Consider the following 12,497-nt stretch of genomic DNA (forward strand, 5'->3'; position numbering starts at 1 on the left):
AAAGTATATTTCCATAATAAAAGGAAAATAGAGACAGTATCAGATAAGCAAAAACTGAGATAACTTGTTACCATCAAACCCGTACTAAAAGAAATATTAAAGGAAGTTCTTAATTCTGACGTAAGATAAACGATACTAGAAGGAAATGTGGATCTAAAGTAGAGAAGAGTTAGAAGTAATAATCAGATAAAAACTATTTTTATTTTCTTAAAATTTAAAAAAATTGATTGTTTAAATAAAATATCAATTTGTTATAAGATTTATAATGCATTTAAGTTAAATATATATTTATAGCACAAAATATGATGCTACTAATATAAATGAAATTATAATATTGTAGAATTCTCATACATGAAATTATATAACAATACATAATAACATAAATTCTATTACTATATAATATAGTTAATCATATTATTTAGGCTGTGATAATTTAGGATATTTATTTTGATCTCTAGGAACACCACTTTTAAAAATAGGAAAGAAAAGAAAGAGCTTAGTTAAAAAGCCAGAGGGAAGAGATTGTCAATGATATATATAGTGAATCAGTCACTGGAAAACTAAATTATACTCAGTTAACCCAAAAGAAGATAAGAAAGAAGAGACAAAAAAAGCTCACACAGAAGAGAGTGGAAAAATACACAACAAATATTATAAGGGTGTGTTCTAGGCTCAGAAAGAAAGCTCCAGTTTTCTGAGCAGAAAGAACAACAAGGAATTCTACTTCATTTTAGTTTGATTTTAAACGTATAGAATGTATGTCAGGACAGCAAGGAAGGGCACTAGAAAGATATATTTCTCTCTCCTGTATATAAATGGCAGAAATGAATTCTTGATGTTAAAAGGAGATTGCTTGCTGCAGTGGAAGAGATCCAGTCCCTCTGATGCAGGAACCAAGTTCTAATGTGAGTCTAACTGAGTCTAAGTCCTAACGTGAACCAGTGACTTGCATGTGACCTTAGGTAGGCACATTGATCCTTGGAGCAGCACTTTCTTATCTATAAATGCAAATTCTGATGCCTTTCTCTTGTGTTGTTGTAAAAATTCTATAAGATAACAAATATAAAATGCCTGTGACAATAGAGCGGTCTCAAAAAATGTTATTTCACTTCCTTTCAGGCCAAATCTACAATTCTCTAACATGTACAAAATGAGGATACAGTCAGAATCTTTAGAGAAAAATACATGTATGAGAATAGTTTGACTGTTAGAATGTAACCAATGCCTTTTAATTTCTCTCTGGCTATCATTATAACTCTCCTCTCCTGGGTACTATCTGCTTTTTCTTTCATTGTTTTTAATCTTCAGTTAAATATCATATCCCATTTTATATCCATGACAAAGAAGAAAGTATATATCCAGAGTTTTCTGCGTGATTTCCTTTCCTTCTCTTGGGTGTGTTTTTTGCTTAAAAGGAAGAATAGAAAGGAACCTAGAGGATACTAATCAAAATAAATGTGTCTTTTTCTGAAAGTATTTCCCAAGTCATGAAATTGTCTCATTTCAGTATTATCTTTGAGCAAGTTCGACTTGTTAAGGACATTTTCTGGGTTCAGTGTTCCTAAGTGTGATGCTTTAATGTCCCAGTCTGTGCTTCTCAGAAAAGCTAGACCTGAAAGCAAATCTTTTTGACCTTGGAGTGTGCAAGCTTTTGCTCTTTGTCTAACACGAGAGAGCCTTTTGTCTAGCCAGAGAAGTGCTGTTCCCTACCTCCCTAATAAGATCGCTGCCACTGAAATGAAATATGAGATCTAGACTCGCCAGTTTGCATTGCTTCAGAATTCTTCCCAAGGGAATGCTTGTTCATTATGTTAGTACTTTAGAAATCAGGGGAATTGGAAAAAAAATCACTCACCCCATGCAATTTCATTTCCCTCCCATAATGTTACTATGGCAACTCCACATCCTTGCTCCTTCTCTCCTGTCCAACTGCATATATTGCCTATCTTGAGGCAGCCTCCCTTGAGCCCCAAGAACTGCCTTTGTCAAGCATTTTTCAATTAGAGGTCAAAACTATATCCTGTTGTATATGGTTGAGGGACTGCTTTTTGGTCCAGGACCATTCAAAGTAACACTGTGCATTAACTGCAAAATTCAAGGTATTGGGAGTGGATAAAAATCCTTATATTATATTGGAAACAGCATTGCTCTAATTTTAAGGAAAAGAGTTCCCTGCTATGTAAACCAGTTCACTGCTATGTTACAAAACACAATATCCACAATGGCTCTTATTTTAAAGCTTATAATGTCCTGAAATAGAAAAGGGAGGGGGGACCTTAATTAGATTCTCATATTTCTCTTACTTTCTAATTCTTTTTTTACTGAAGTATAGAAGATTTACAGTGGGTTAATTTCTGCTGTACAGCAGTGATTCAGATACGCAGACATATACTTCTTCATGTTGTTTTCTGTTCTGATTTATCACACGATATTGAATATAGTTCCCTGTGCTATACAGAAGGACCTTGTTGTTTATTCATTCTGTATCTAATAGTTTGTATCTGCTTACCCCAAACTCCATCCTTCCATTCACCTCCCCTCCCCCTTGGCAACCACAAATCTGTTCTCCACATCTGTGAGTCTGTGTCTATCTAGTAGATAACTTCCTTTGTATCGTATTTTAGATTCTGCATTTAAGTGATATCATATGGTATTTGTCTTTCTCTTTCTGACTGACTTCACTTGTATGATAATCTCTAGTTCTACCCATGTTGCTGCAAATGGCATTATTTCGTTCTTTTTTATGGTCTTACCTTCTTATTCTTAATGCTAAGAAGACTGAGTCATATTCTTCAGTGTAATTCCAGTTTATAAGTCACTTATCTATTGAGAATTTCATTTTTTATGGAACAATAGTTATTTTAATAGCACTTCTAGGGTATAAAATCATTCTAGTCTTAAACATAGAAAATAAGAAGGAAAGGAATTTTTAAGCCACTAACTAGAAAGCATCTTTAAAAGACTAGCCTAAAAGCCCATTCATTCACCCACTCATTCTCATTTACTCAGTCATTTTTATTAAGCAACTTTTATGAACATGGTACTGAGTTACCTTCTCTATGAGATTCAAGTATCCCTTTTAAGCCATTAACTTATTCCCCAGAAACAAACTCATTGGGATGATAATGCATGTCCACAAATAACTAAAATACTAAGCAAAATGTCATACTTTCCCATAAAGAGGTTCAGATAAAATATGAGGGGAATCCTCATGGTCAAATGGTTATGTCTACCCTGAATAAGCCTTCAAAGAAAACCTATATTTTAAAACAATAAGATCTGGATCTTGGTGAAAGTGGAAAGGGAAGTTTGGGGTACATGAAATAGTGCACACAGAACAGAGAAACAAGAACAGGAGAGGCTTTTGCCAGGGACTGCAAAGAGTATAATTGAGGTGGACGGGAAGGGGATGAGGCAAAAGTTAAGTGTAGCAGCGACTGATTGGAAGACTTTGAATGCTGCTGCTGCTGCTAAGTTGCTTCAGTTGTGTCTGACTCTGTGCGACCCTATAGACGGCAGCCCACCAGGCTCCTCCATCCCCGGGATTCTCCAGGCAAGAGTACTGGAGTGGGTTGCCATTGCCTTCTCCAATGCATAAAAGTGAAAAGTGAAAGTGAAGTCTCTCAGTCGTGCCCGACCCTTCACGACCCCATGGACTGCAGCCTACCAAGGCTCCTCCATCCATGGGATTTTCCAGGCAAGAGTACTGGAGTGGGTTGCCATTGCCTTCTCCACTTTGAATGCTAACCTGAGGAATTTAGACTTCACTGAGGACTGAATCAGTTATTAAAGATTATGAACACAGAGGTATCATCAGAGAAGTGCTTCAAGAATGTGAATGATGTCCCACCTATTTCAAAGCCCAAGAAATTAGTTCAAAATTTAAATGTTTACTTTTTGTCCTCCAAAAATGGTATTAAGTAATGTCAATCCCAGCTCTCTCTTTTTTTTTTTTTAAGCAGAACTGTGAATCACTATGTGGCTTATACTTTTCCGTCTCAATGTGGATCAGCCAGTCGTTTTGATCTTCGTGACTGTATAAACTATGATGCTGATTAAAGATCTCACATTAACTCTAGGTACTAGTTTTCCACTGACCTGTGACTGTCCCAGCAGCCAGGCCAGCACTGTCTGTGCAGTCAGATAGTCGTGACATCTTATGCCGCTTCCTGCTGAAAGGGATCTCTCCTGCTGGGCTTCTGGCTATTTGAAGAGCATTGCACCTGTGAAAAGTTACAGAGCAAATTTGCAGAAGATCCAAAAGAGTTAGATGTTCGCAATCAATGTTTAAAACACTGCAAGTAAAACTACAGTTGATAGAGCTGTGCTTCAGGTAGCTCTGTTGAGCTAGGAACCAATGAGGCTTTCCTTGGGGAACTTGCAGACTTTATCATTGAAACAAGGTGGTAAAACAAGCAGTGGCTAGCATGGAAAGCCCTTCACAGCTCTGACACGACTGAGAAAAAGTCACCTTTCCTTGCTGAGTCCCCAGATTCTATGAGTTTTTAATACATAAACACCGGAGATCAGAAGTAGCAGCTGCAAAATATAAAGGAAGGCAAGGAGTGTCCGAAAGTTTGAGCAGAGAGGCTTTGTCTTAATAATTCCTGCCAAGACATGTCTTATTTGTCCTGCAGCCAGCACTGACCTCTTGCTGAATTCAGCCTGTGACACCTTAGATGAGTCATTTAACTTCTTTGAACCTCAGAGTCTTCATTTACAAAATAAAGATTATACCCTTCTGTATAAGGGTAGCTGTAAGGATACAGTGATCCAATGTCTTGGATTTGCTTCAAAACACTACAAGAAAAAAGAAAAGGTCAGGATAGAGATGAATCAATGGGGATGCCAAGGTGACATTTGTTGATGCTGTCCACCAGGTACCTAGGGACTCATTACACTATTCAGTTTACTTTAGTCTGAAATATGTTTGAAGTTTTTCCATGATTAAAACTTTTTTAACAGGATGAAGTCAGCAAGATTATATATGTCTGTATAAGGAACAATGTACTTCAAAAGATTAAGGAATTGAAATAGATTTTCCTCTTAGGTAGCCAAACACTTTATATTCAGTATGTAGGATTTTGCTCGGGGGAAGATCATTTTCAAAGATATAAATGAGTTTTCTTTGAAAATGATAAATGAGTTTTCAAAGATGAATAATTTTGTGTGTGACCGTAGTTTAAAAATGCCTACATGTATTCTGTCATCCAGAGTGTACTTACGAGAAATGAGAGAATCAAATTTGACCTTTTAGTTCATAAAAGACAGTCACATTCAGAGACTGTGAATTTTGTGTGTGTCAGAAGTTAGATGTGATTATTGTATTATTTCTTCTTCAGTTATTTTCAGATTTTACATTACTGGGGAAACATTTGCCTTCATGGTATATTTTTAATGTCTTCTCAGATTTTATTTTATTCTATTTTGTTAGGAAAATGCTGTTTCTGACTTGAAAGACTATTATTATATTGCTTTAGTTTGCTTTAGAGCAAGTGTTTTAAATTAGCATAAAATGTAGAATATTTAAACATGTTCAAAGAATATACAGTCCAACTCATACCATATTTGTGATTCAAATCTCATATTTTAAGGAATTCTAATTGTTCTGAGATTTGGCTAGTAGTTTAGAAATAGGATTGTACCTTATTGACTACGTATTAGATAATTAGGTTTACTTACAAGATCTGTTCATGTAAGCTAGAAAGTGACTTGAATCAACTTTTGACGTATTTTAAAATATGGCTATCTTTAGGGTAGATATTCAGTGTCAACAGCAGGAATCTTCAAGATGGGAAACAAAACCAAGATGTGCAAAAACTTCTCCACATGATTTGGAGCCATGTAGATTGTTTAAATGAATAAATTTCCACTTCCTCAATCCCTGTTAATTCTCCTTTCTCACCTTTTTTTTTTTTTAATACAGTGGCCCTTCTCCCCTAGTCCTAAAGAAAGGCCCTGACTCTAACTGTAACCCACAAGGCCCCACAGTGCAAAACCTCTGAGGCGAAGGGAAGAGCTCAGATCCCTGGTGTCCTGTTAAGAACTGCATGCTTCTGGTGCTTAGATAATCGAATTCTTCTATTGCTGCTCACAGAAAAGACCTAATGAAGTTGTCATATGATGAATCATTGAAAAAATCTTTGATGAAAGGTTATTAAGTGATTTTTGGCATGTAATTCAGGAATTTAGAGAATTAGTGCTACTGCCAAAACAAAAGTCCAACTATGTATTAATGCAGACAAGATGTCTCAGCACTAACATTTATAAAGACAAAAATTGGGAAAGTGTTGATGCTGAGCCCTGGCTCATTCTATCAATAAATTGTGAAAAAAACATATGTCATTCAGAGAGGAATTTTTAATAAATTGTTACTCTTGCTTAATAATCATAAAATTTATAATGTATTGCTGTTTTGATCCATTGTGTTTGGATAATTATCATTCCAATCAGATTTATTTTTGACACTTAAAGGCTTGTGTTCTCAGAAAATCTTTAAACTTTTTTAAAATTTAGATTTATGTTTTTTTTTGCAACAGGGAAGTATGATATGATAATCAATAAAAAACACTCAAGCATAAAATTATATTACATGAAGATACAATTATATGGGGGAAATGAAATGGAAATAGACATGCAGGAGCAAAAAGGAGCAATGTAAAATTCCTGTTACAAATTCCTATTTGAAAAGTTTGTAGTATTTTTTTAAATGGTGGATTTAAATACAATTATTTATAGTACTTGGATTCCATTGGATAGTCAAAAGAGTAGTGGAACAGTTACATTTTTAACTGTCAGCTTTGCAGGGAATTACACACTTGACCACTGCTTAAACTTATGAAAAATTCAGTTCTTTAGTTGAAAAAATAGAATTATATTATGAGATACATGAGTAAATATTTGAAGCTCGCTGGTCCACAGCACTTTGGATGCTATGCTGAATCTTGATGAAATACACTCATTCATGGAGCTTCCCGTCGAATGTATTTGAAAACGTTGCCTTTTTTGATAGGACGGTCTGACGCCGCTGCACTGCGGAGCGAGAAGTGGCCATGAACAGGTGGTGGAGATGCTGCTCGATCGAGCTGCCCCTATTCTCTCCAAAACCAAGGTAATTTCTCCCCAGGTGTTTGAGAAGATCCTTTGGTTATTTTACCCAACCTTCCAATCACATAGAATTTGCTGTAGTTTGAATTTAGCAATTACTGTGCTCTGTGCACCAAATCTTTAGAGACCCTCAAGATCAAGTTTGAGTTCACGAGGCCTTCAGATGGAACACCCTCTACCACAGAGTCATTTGTGTGTGTGTTACTTGTGTTTTTGTTTCAGGAACACTTACTGTTTGATTTTATTCTATGAAATTTCCATAGCTCAGAAATGATTGCTTGTTGGGAAAAGAAAGACCAAGATTTACAGTCTGAAGTCTGGGTGCTGGCACCTTTTCTCCTGACCCTCAGTTTATTTCTTGAGAGTTCACAGACTATTTTTGAAAACACCAAGGTATTATTTAAGTGATAAAGGCTGGAAACTGTGGAAGGATTGCACTTTGGGCCTTTGGAACAGTTGACATATCTGAAAGGAAAACATAATGATTGCCTTAAAAACAAAATAATGTTTTACTAAGTGTCTTCTGAGTTTTTTAAATGGTAAGACCATTTAATAGTATTTGAAAAAGAGAATATTTGTAAATAAATTTGGGGACATACAAACTACCTCAGAGTCACTACTATTTTTATAAATCAAATTAGTGACTTTTTGAAGCTACATTAAGCTTTATAGAGAGCCGTAATTTCTAAAGATGAACAACAACAAAACATGTATTGCTCCTGTTTGCACTCTGATCAGTGTTTACTCAACTTTAGTGAAGATGGGCAGGGTCAAGTTTGTCGGAACAATTTTCTCACTCATCACAGAGTTTAGATTGGCAAGCGTTGGAGAAATTATCCAACAGAAATAAGCAGCCACCCTTTTTCATTGCACGTGATGACATCTTGGACTTTTGAGTGCTTCTCACCTAAATCATTCTACTTGTTCCTTTTCCTTCCACATAGTCCATATCTATCTCCTCTTAATCCCACTGCTCTTTGAACTACATCATCTTCCTAAACTGCGGTAATTATTTCCTTACTTGTCCCCCACCTCCCCACCTGCTCCTTTCTAATCCTGTTCCCATTTTGCAGTCAGAGTGGCCATGTAAACATCAACCAAACCATGTCAGCCTCCTGCCTAAAAAGTCTCGAATTAATTCTCATCATTCTCTTTAAAATGCTCATCTTATCAGAACAATATGGGCACAATTAAAAAGCAAATCATTGTCTCGTCTTTCTTTTCCTATTGTTCATCTCATTGTGTATTTGGCTTTTTTTCCTAAGAAATCTCGATTATTTTTGATGTTTTTAATATGCAAGAACATTTTCTTGTCCTCTGAGAGCTTCTTAAAGCATCCAGTTCTTGTTTTACAGATGCAATACAGTCTGTTGCCTTTCAGAAAACATTTAAGATGACTTTTCTTTAAATTCTTTCATCTCTCGTCTGTCCCTAACTCCTCAGGTTTCTTTTTATGTCTTTGTTGGCTCTGGCTGTCTCTTTTGTGGTGGGAGTTTCCCGCCATGGTCTACCTGACCATGTGTGCCAGGCACTCACCTTTGAGTGCAAGCCCCGTGAGTGCCACGGGCAGGGCTCCTTTCAGGTGGATCAGAGAGGTCCCTAATGCCAGGGTTTGTTGCCTTTTCTCTAGGAGGTATGGTTTTTTGAGAGATGAGTTCTCCAGCCTTTCTAGGTGAATATGTTGGAAAGGAACAGGAGCTATCATTCTCCTGGTCTTCGATGTATACCTTAATCATAACAGTGATAACAGTAGTTACATAGTGATTACTACATACCAGGCTCTAAGTACTGTACATATATTAACCCATTTACTCCTCACAATAACCCTGAGGCATGAGTTTTATTATGCCCTTTTTATAGATGAGGGAACTCAGACCCAGAGTGATAGAGTAACTTTCTTGAGACGTCTCATTTTGTGTCAGAACAAAGAGTTGAACCCAGGTCATCTAACCCTAGAGACCATACTCTTTCAACAGCTACTGTGTCCTTCCTTCTTCTGAGTGCCTGTTCTGAATCAGAGCCTAACCACTGCCCTCTGCTCAGCCCTGGGCCCAGAGTCCAGAATCTCCAGAGGTTTAATTCCTGGTTTCCTGCAAGGCAGAGGGGGGAAGTCATTTGGTTTTGCTGGGTGGAAGGACCTATGGACCTGACTCTTCCATAGGCAGCCAATCCAGCTTTTGGTCCCAAGCCTCACCTTTATCCCCCGAGGTACCACGTTTCCCTGTTGCCACCTTTTGGACATTTGGGAGTTAAAGCCATTCTCTGCATCGTACACTGTAGTATACCAGAGCCACACCGTTGAACCTATTATGTGCATCTCTTCCTAATTCCATATTCAGTAACATTATGGTGATAGATTGATATCGGTCATAGAGTAGAGGTCTTTGCACAGTGTAAATTGGCAAATGCTACCTATTTTCACAGAGCTATCGTGAGACATTTGCCAGCGTACCACAGATTATACCCTTCACCAGGCACTTAGGTGTCAGCCTTCTCCTTTCTGCTGGATAAGCTAACACACGTAAAATCTCTTCTCATATTCTAAAGTTGTAGACATCACACATACGTTTTGTTTTCTTTCCCATTGTGTGACTGTGTGGGTGTGTCTGCGCATATGTGTGCGTGCCCCATGGATTCTGTCTTTTAATTCCGTTCATGTTTTTCAGTGGAGCTTGTGAAAGTTTGGATAAACACACACATCACTTCTACCATGTTTTTCGGAAGTCCCCATGCCCACTGCACTGAGAAGTCCTTACCAGAATCTGACCACCAGACTCATCTCTGGTCCTCAGCATCTCCAGCCAAGCAGGTTCCTTTCACTTCCTATAATACACCAAGACTGTTCTCATTACCTGTTCCCTCAGACTGAGCTTTCTCAGTCTGTCCCAGATCTCTGTAGTCTTCACCTTTTTCTCAGCTCAGATGTCATCTTCTCAGCGAGACCTTCTTGGTTTCTTTACTCGTTTGCTATCTCTTTCTTCAGTGAAATGAAAACAAGAACTTTGTCTTATACTCAGCATTATTCCCCAAGCACCTCAATCAACACCTGTTACCTAGGAGACCTTCACCAAATATTTGTCAAATAAATATTAAGTGGATGAATGCATTCTGAACTTTAAGACCATCTCTCTAAATCTTCAAGACGTCCATCTTTCTTAGCTAAGAAAAACCATCACCCTGGACCCATGTTTTTAGCTTGATGAGATGCTGTATATATGTAATAAGGCCCCTTTCCACAAGGCAGATGGTGTTTTTTTCTGGTGCTTCCCCAGTGACCTATAAGTTACCCATTCAGAGATGGTGGTTTTGTGTTATCATTAGAGAGTTTCCTTCTTTTTGTGACACCGCCACCCATTTCTAATCTTCACTAAGTCGTTTGTTCTCTCAGAGTTTGTTTCTTTGTTTGCTTCATGTTTTCCTCTAAGGCTGTATCAACACACAAAGCAGAGGGATGTTTTGGCAGGAAATAAACAAGTGCATATGCTCGTGGGTGGCGGTGTCTCACATGAGAAGGGCTCCCATTCTTTCTTGCACCTTAGTTTCTACTTTGGTTCAAGATGTTGAAGTGGAAATTTTTAGGCAGAAATATCCTGATTGACTGGCCATGTATGGAGGCTTTAAATTTACATAGTTATTTCTGGAGCTCTTTCTGTATATACAAGGCTCTCTGCTGGGCAGTATGGGGAAGTTTTAACCCATGAAACTCTTGCTTTCAAGAAACACAAATAGTTAAAATACATGAGGGGGTGTGTGAGTGACGCCATGAGAGTGGTCAAAGGAAAACTTGCTTTTATACCCCCCGAAACTGTTGTCTTATGTCATTTATAAATAAATTAGGGACATTTAACTTGGCCCAGAGGATTCAGAAATCATCAGTGCTTATTTAGCGTATCATTATTTTCAAAGTTCAGTGATGATGATTTTTTTGGGAAACTAAATTTACTGTCACTTCCCCCCCCACCCCACGTAGGTTAAAACAGGTTACATTAATTACTAAAGCCTCTCTCGATAACTGGATTCTCTGGGAATTTCCCCAGGCCTCTCCATGTTGCCCCATATTTAAAGGAAACATGCCTGAAGAGACTGGTATCTATCTAATACCTTGCTTTTGCCTTCGTTGAGAAACATGTACTGAATGCTAAGTGTCATGCTAAGCCTTTTTAAAGGTTTTATTTAGCTTGTACCCTACTATGCCATCTCTCAGCAGTCCAAATGAACGTTTTACTTATCACGTACCATGGCGTGTCTTTGAACCCAGTTAATTTAAACTGAATATTAGTCAGTCAGAGGCTTGCCGTTCCTCGTTGTGAACACATGGTGGCACCAGACTGATGGAAAAGGGAAAAGCTGTCCTTTCGACATTGATGTGACAAGAGAAGTGTTGTATTTATATCTTTCTTAAAAATTGATCAATACTCAATAACAAGTATTAGTAACATAGAAAGAGCAAATAAAAATCAATCTAGTGAATACCAATCTGTCCCTGCCTTACTTTTATCCTTTTCAGTCTTAAATAGTTCAGTTCAGTTCAATTCAGTTCAGTCGCTCAGTCATGTCTGACTCTTTGCGACCCCGTGAATCACAGCACGCCAGGCCTCCCCGTCAATCATCAACTCCCGGAGTTCACTCAGACTCATGTCCATTGAGTCGGTGATGCCATCCAACCATCTCATCCTCTGTTGTCCCCTTCTCCTGCCTTCAGTCTTTCCCAGCATTAGGGTCATTTCAAATGAGTCAGTTCTTCGCATCAGGTGGTCAAAGTATTGGAGTTTCAGCTTCAGCATCAGTCCTTCCAAAGAATATTCAGGACTGATTTCCTTTAGGATGGACTGGTTGGATCTCCTTGCTGTCCGAGGGACTCTCAAGAGTCTTCTCCAACACCATGGTTCAAAAGCATCAGTTCTTCAGTGCTCAGCTTTCTTTATAGTTCAAATCTCACATCCATACATGACTACTAGAAAAACCACAGCTTTGACTAGACAGACCTTTGTTGGCAAATGTCTCTGCTTTTTAACGTGCTATCTAAGTTGGTCATAACTTTCCTTCCAAGGTGTAAGCGTCTTTTAATTTCATGGCTGCAATCACCATCTGCAGTGATTTTGGAGCCCAAAAAAATAAAGTCTGACACTGTTTCCACTGTTTGCCCATCTATTTCCCATGAAGTGATGGGGCTAGATGCTATGATCTTCATTTTCTAAATGTTGAGTTTTAAGCCAACTCTTTCACTCTCCTCTTTCACTTTTATCAAGAGGCTTTTGAGTTCCTCTTCACTTTCTGCCATAAGGGTGGTGTCATCTGCATATCTGAGGTTATTGATATTTCTCCTGGCAATCTTGATTCTAGCTTGTGCTTCATCTAGCCCAGCATTTCTCATGAGGTACTCTGCATAG

At 37.9% G+C, this 12,497-nt stretch overlaps 1 protein-coding gene across 50 annotated transcripts in view; it reads left to right on the plus strand.

The window, feature by feature from the left end:
- ANK3 (ankyrin 3) overlaps nucleotides 1-12,497 on the plus strand; it is a 759,198-nt gene that overhangs the window by 563,818 nt on the left and 182,883 nt on the right. For all 50 annotated transcript variants that reach the window (XM_086382383.1, XM_086382396.1, XM_086382405.1 and 47 more), the window contains one exon: nucleotides 7,013-7,111. In XM_086382383.1, the coding sequence (XP_086238509.1) occupies nucleotides 7,013-7,111 (99 nt within the window). The remainder of the gene's footprint in view (nucleotides 1-7,012; nucleotides 7,112-12,497) is intronic.

Source organism: Bos grunniens, chromosome 28, assembly GCF_055505025.1.
Source record: "Bos grunniens cultivar Pamir isolate PY7600 chromosome 28, Bosgru_T2T1.0, whole genome shotgun sequence".
Lineage (NCBI taxonomy): Eukaryota > Metazoa > Chordata > Mammalia > Artiodactyla > Bovidae > Bos > Bos grunniens.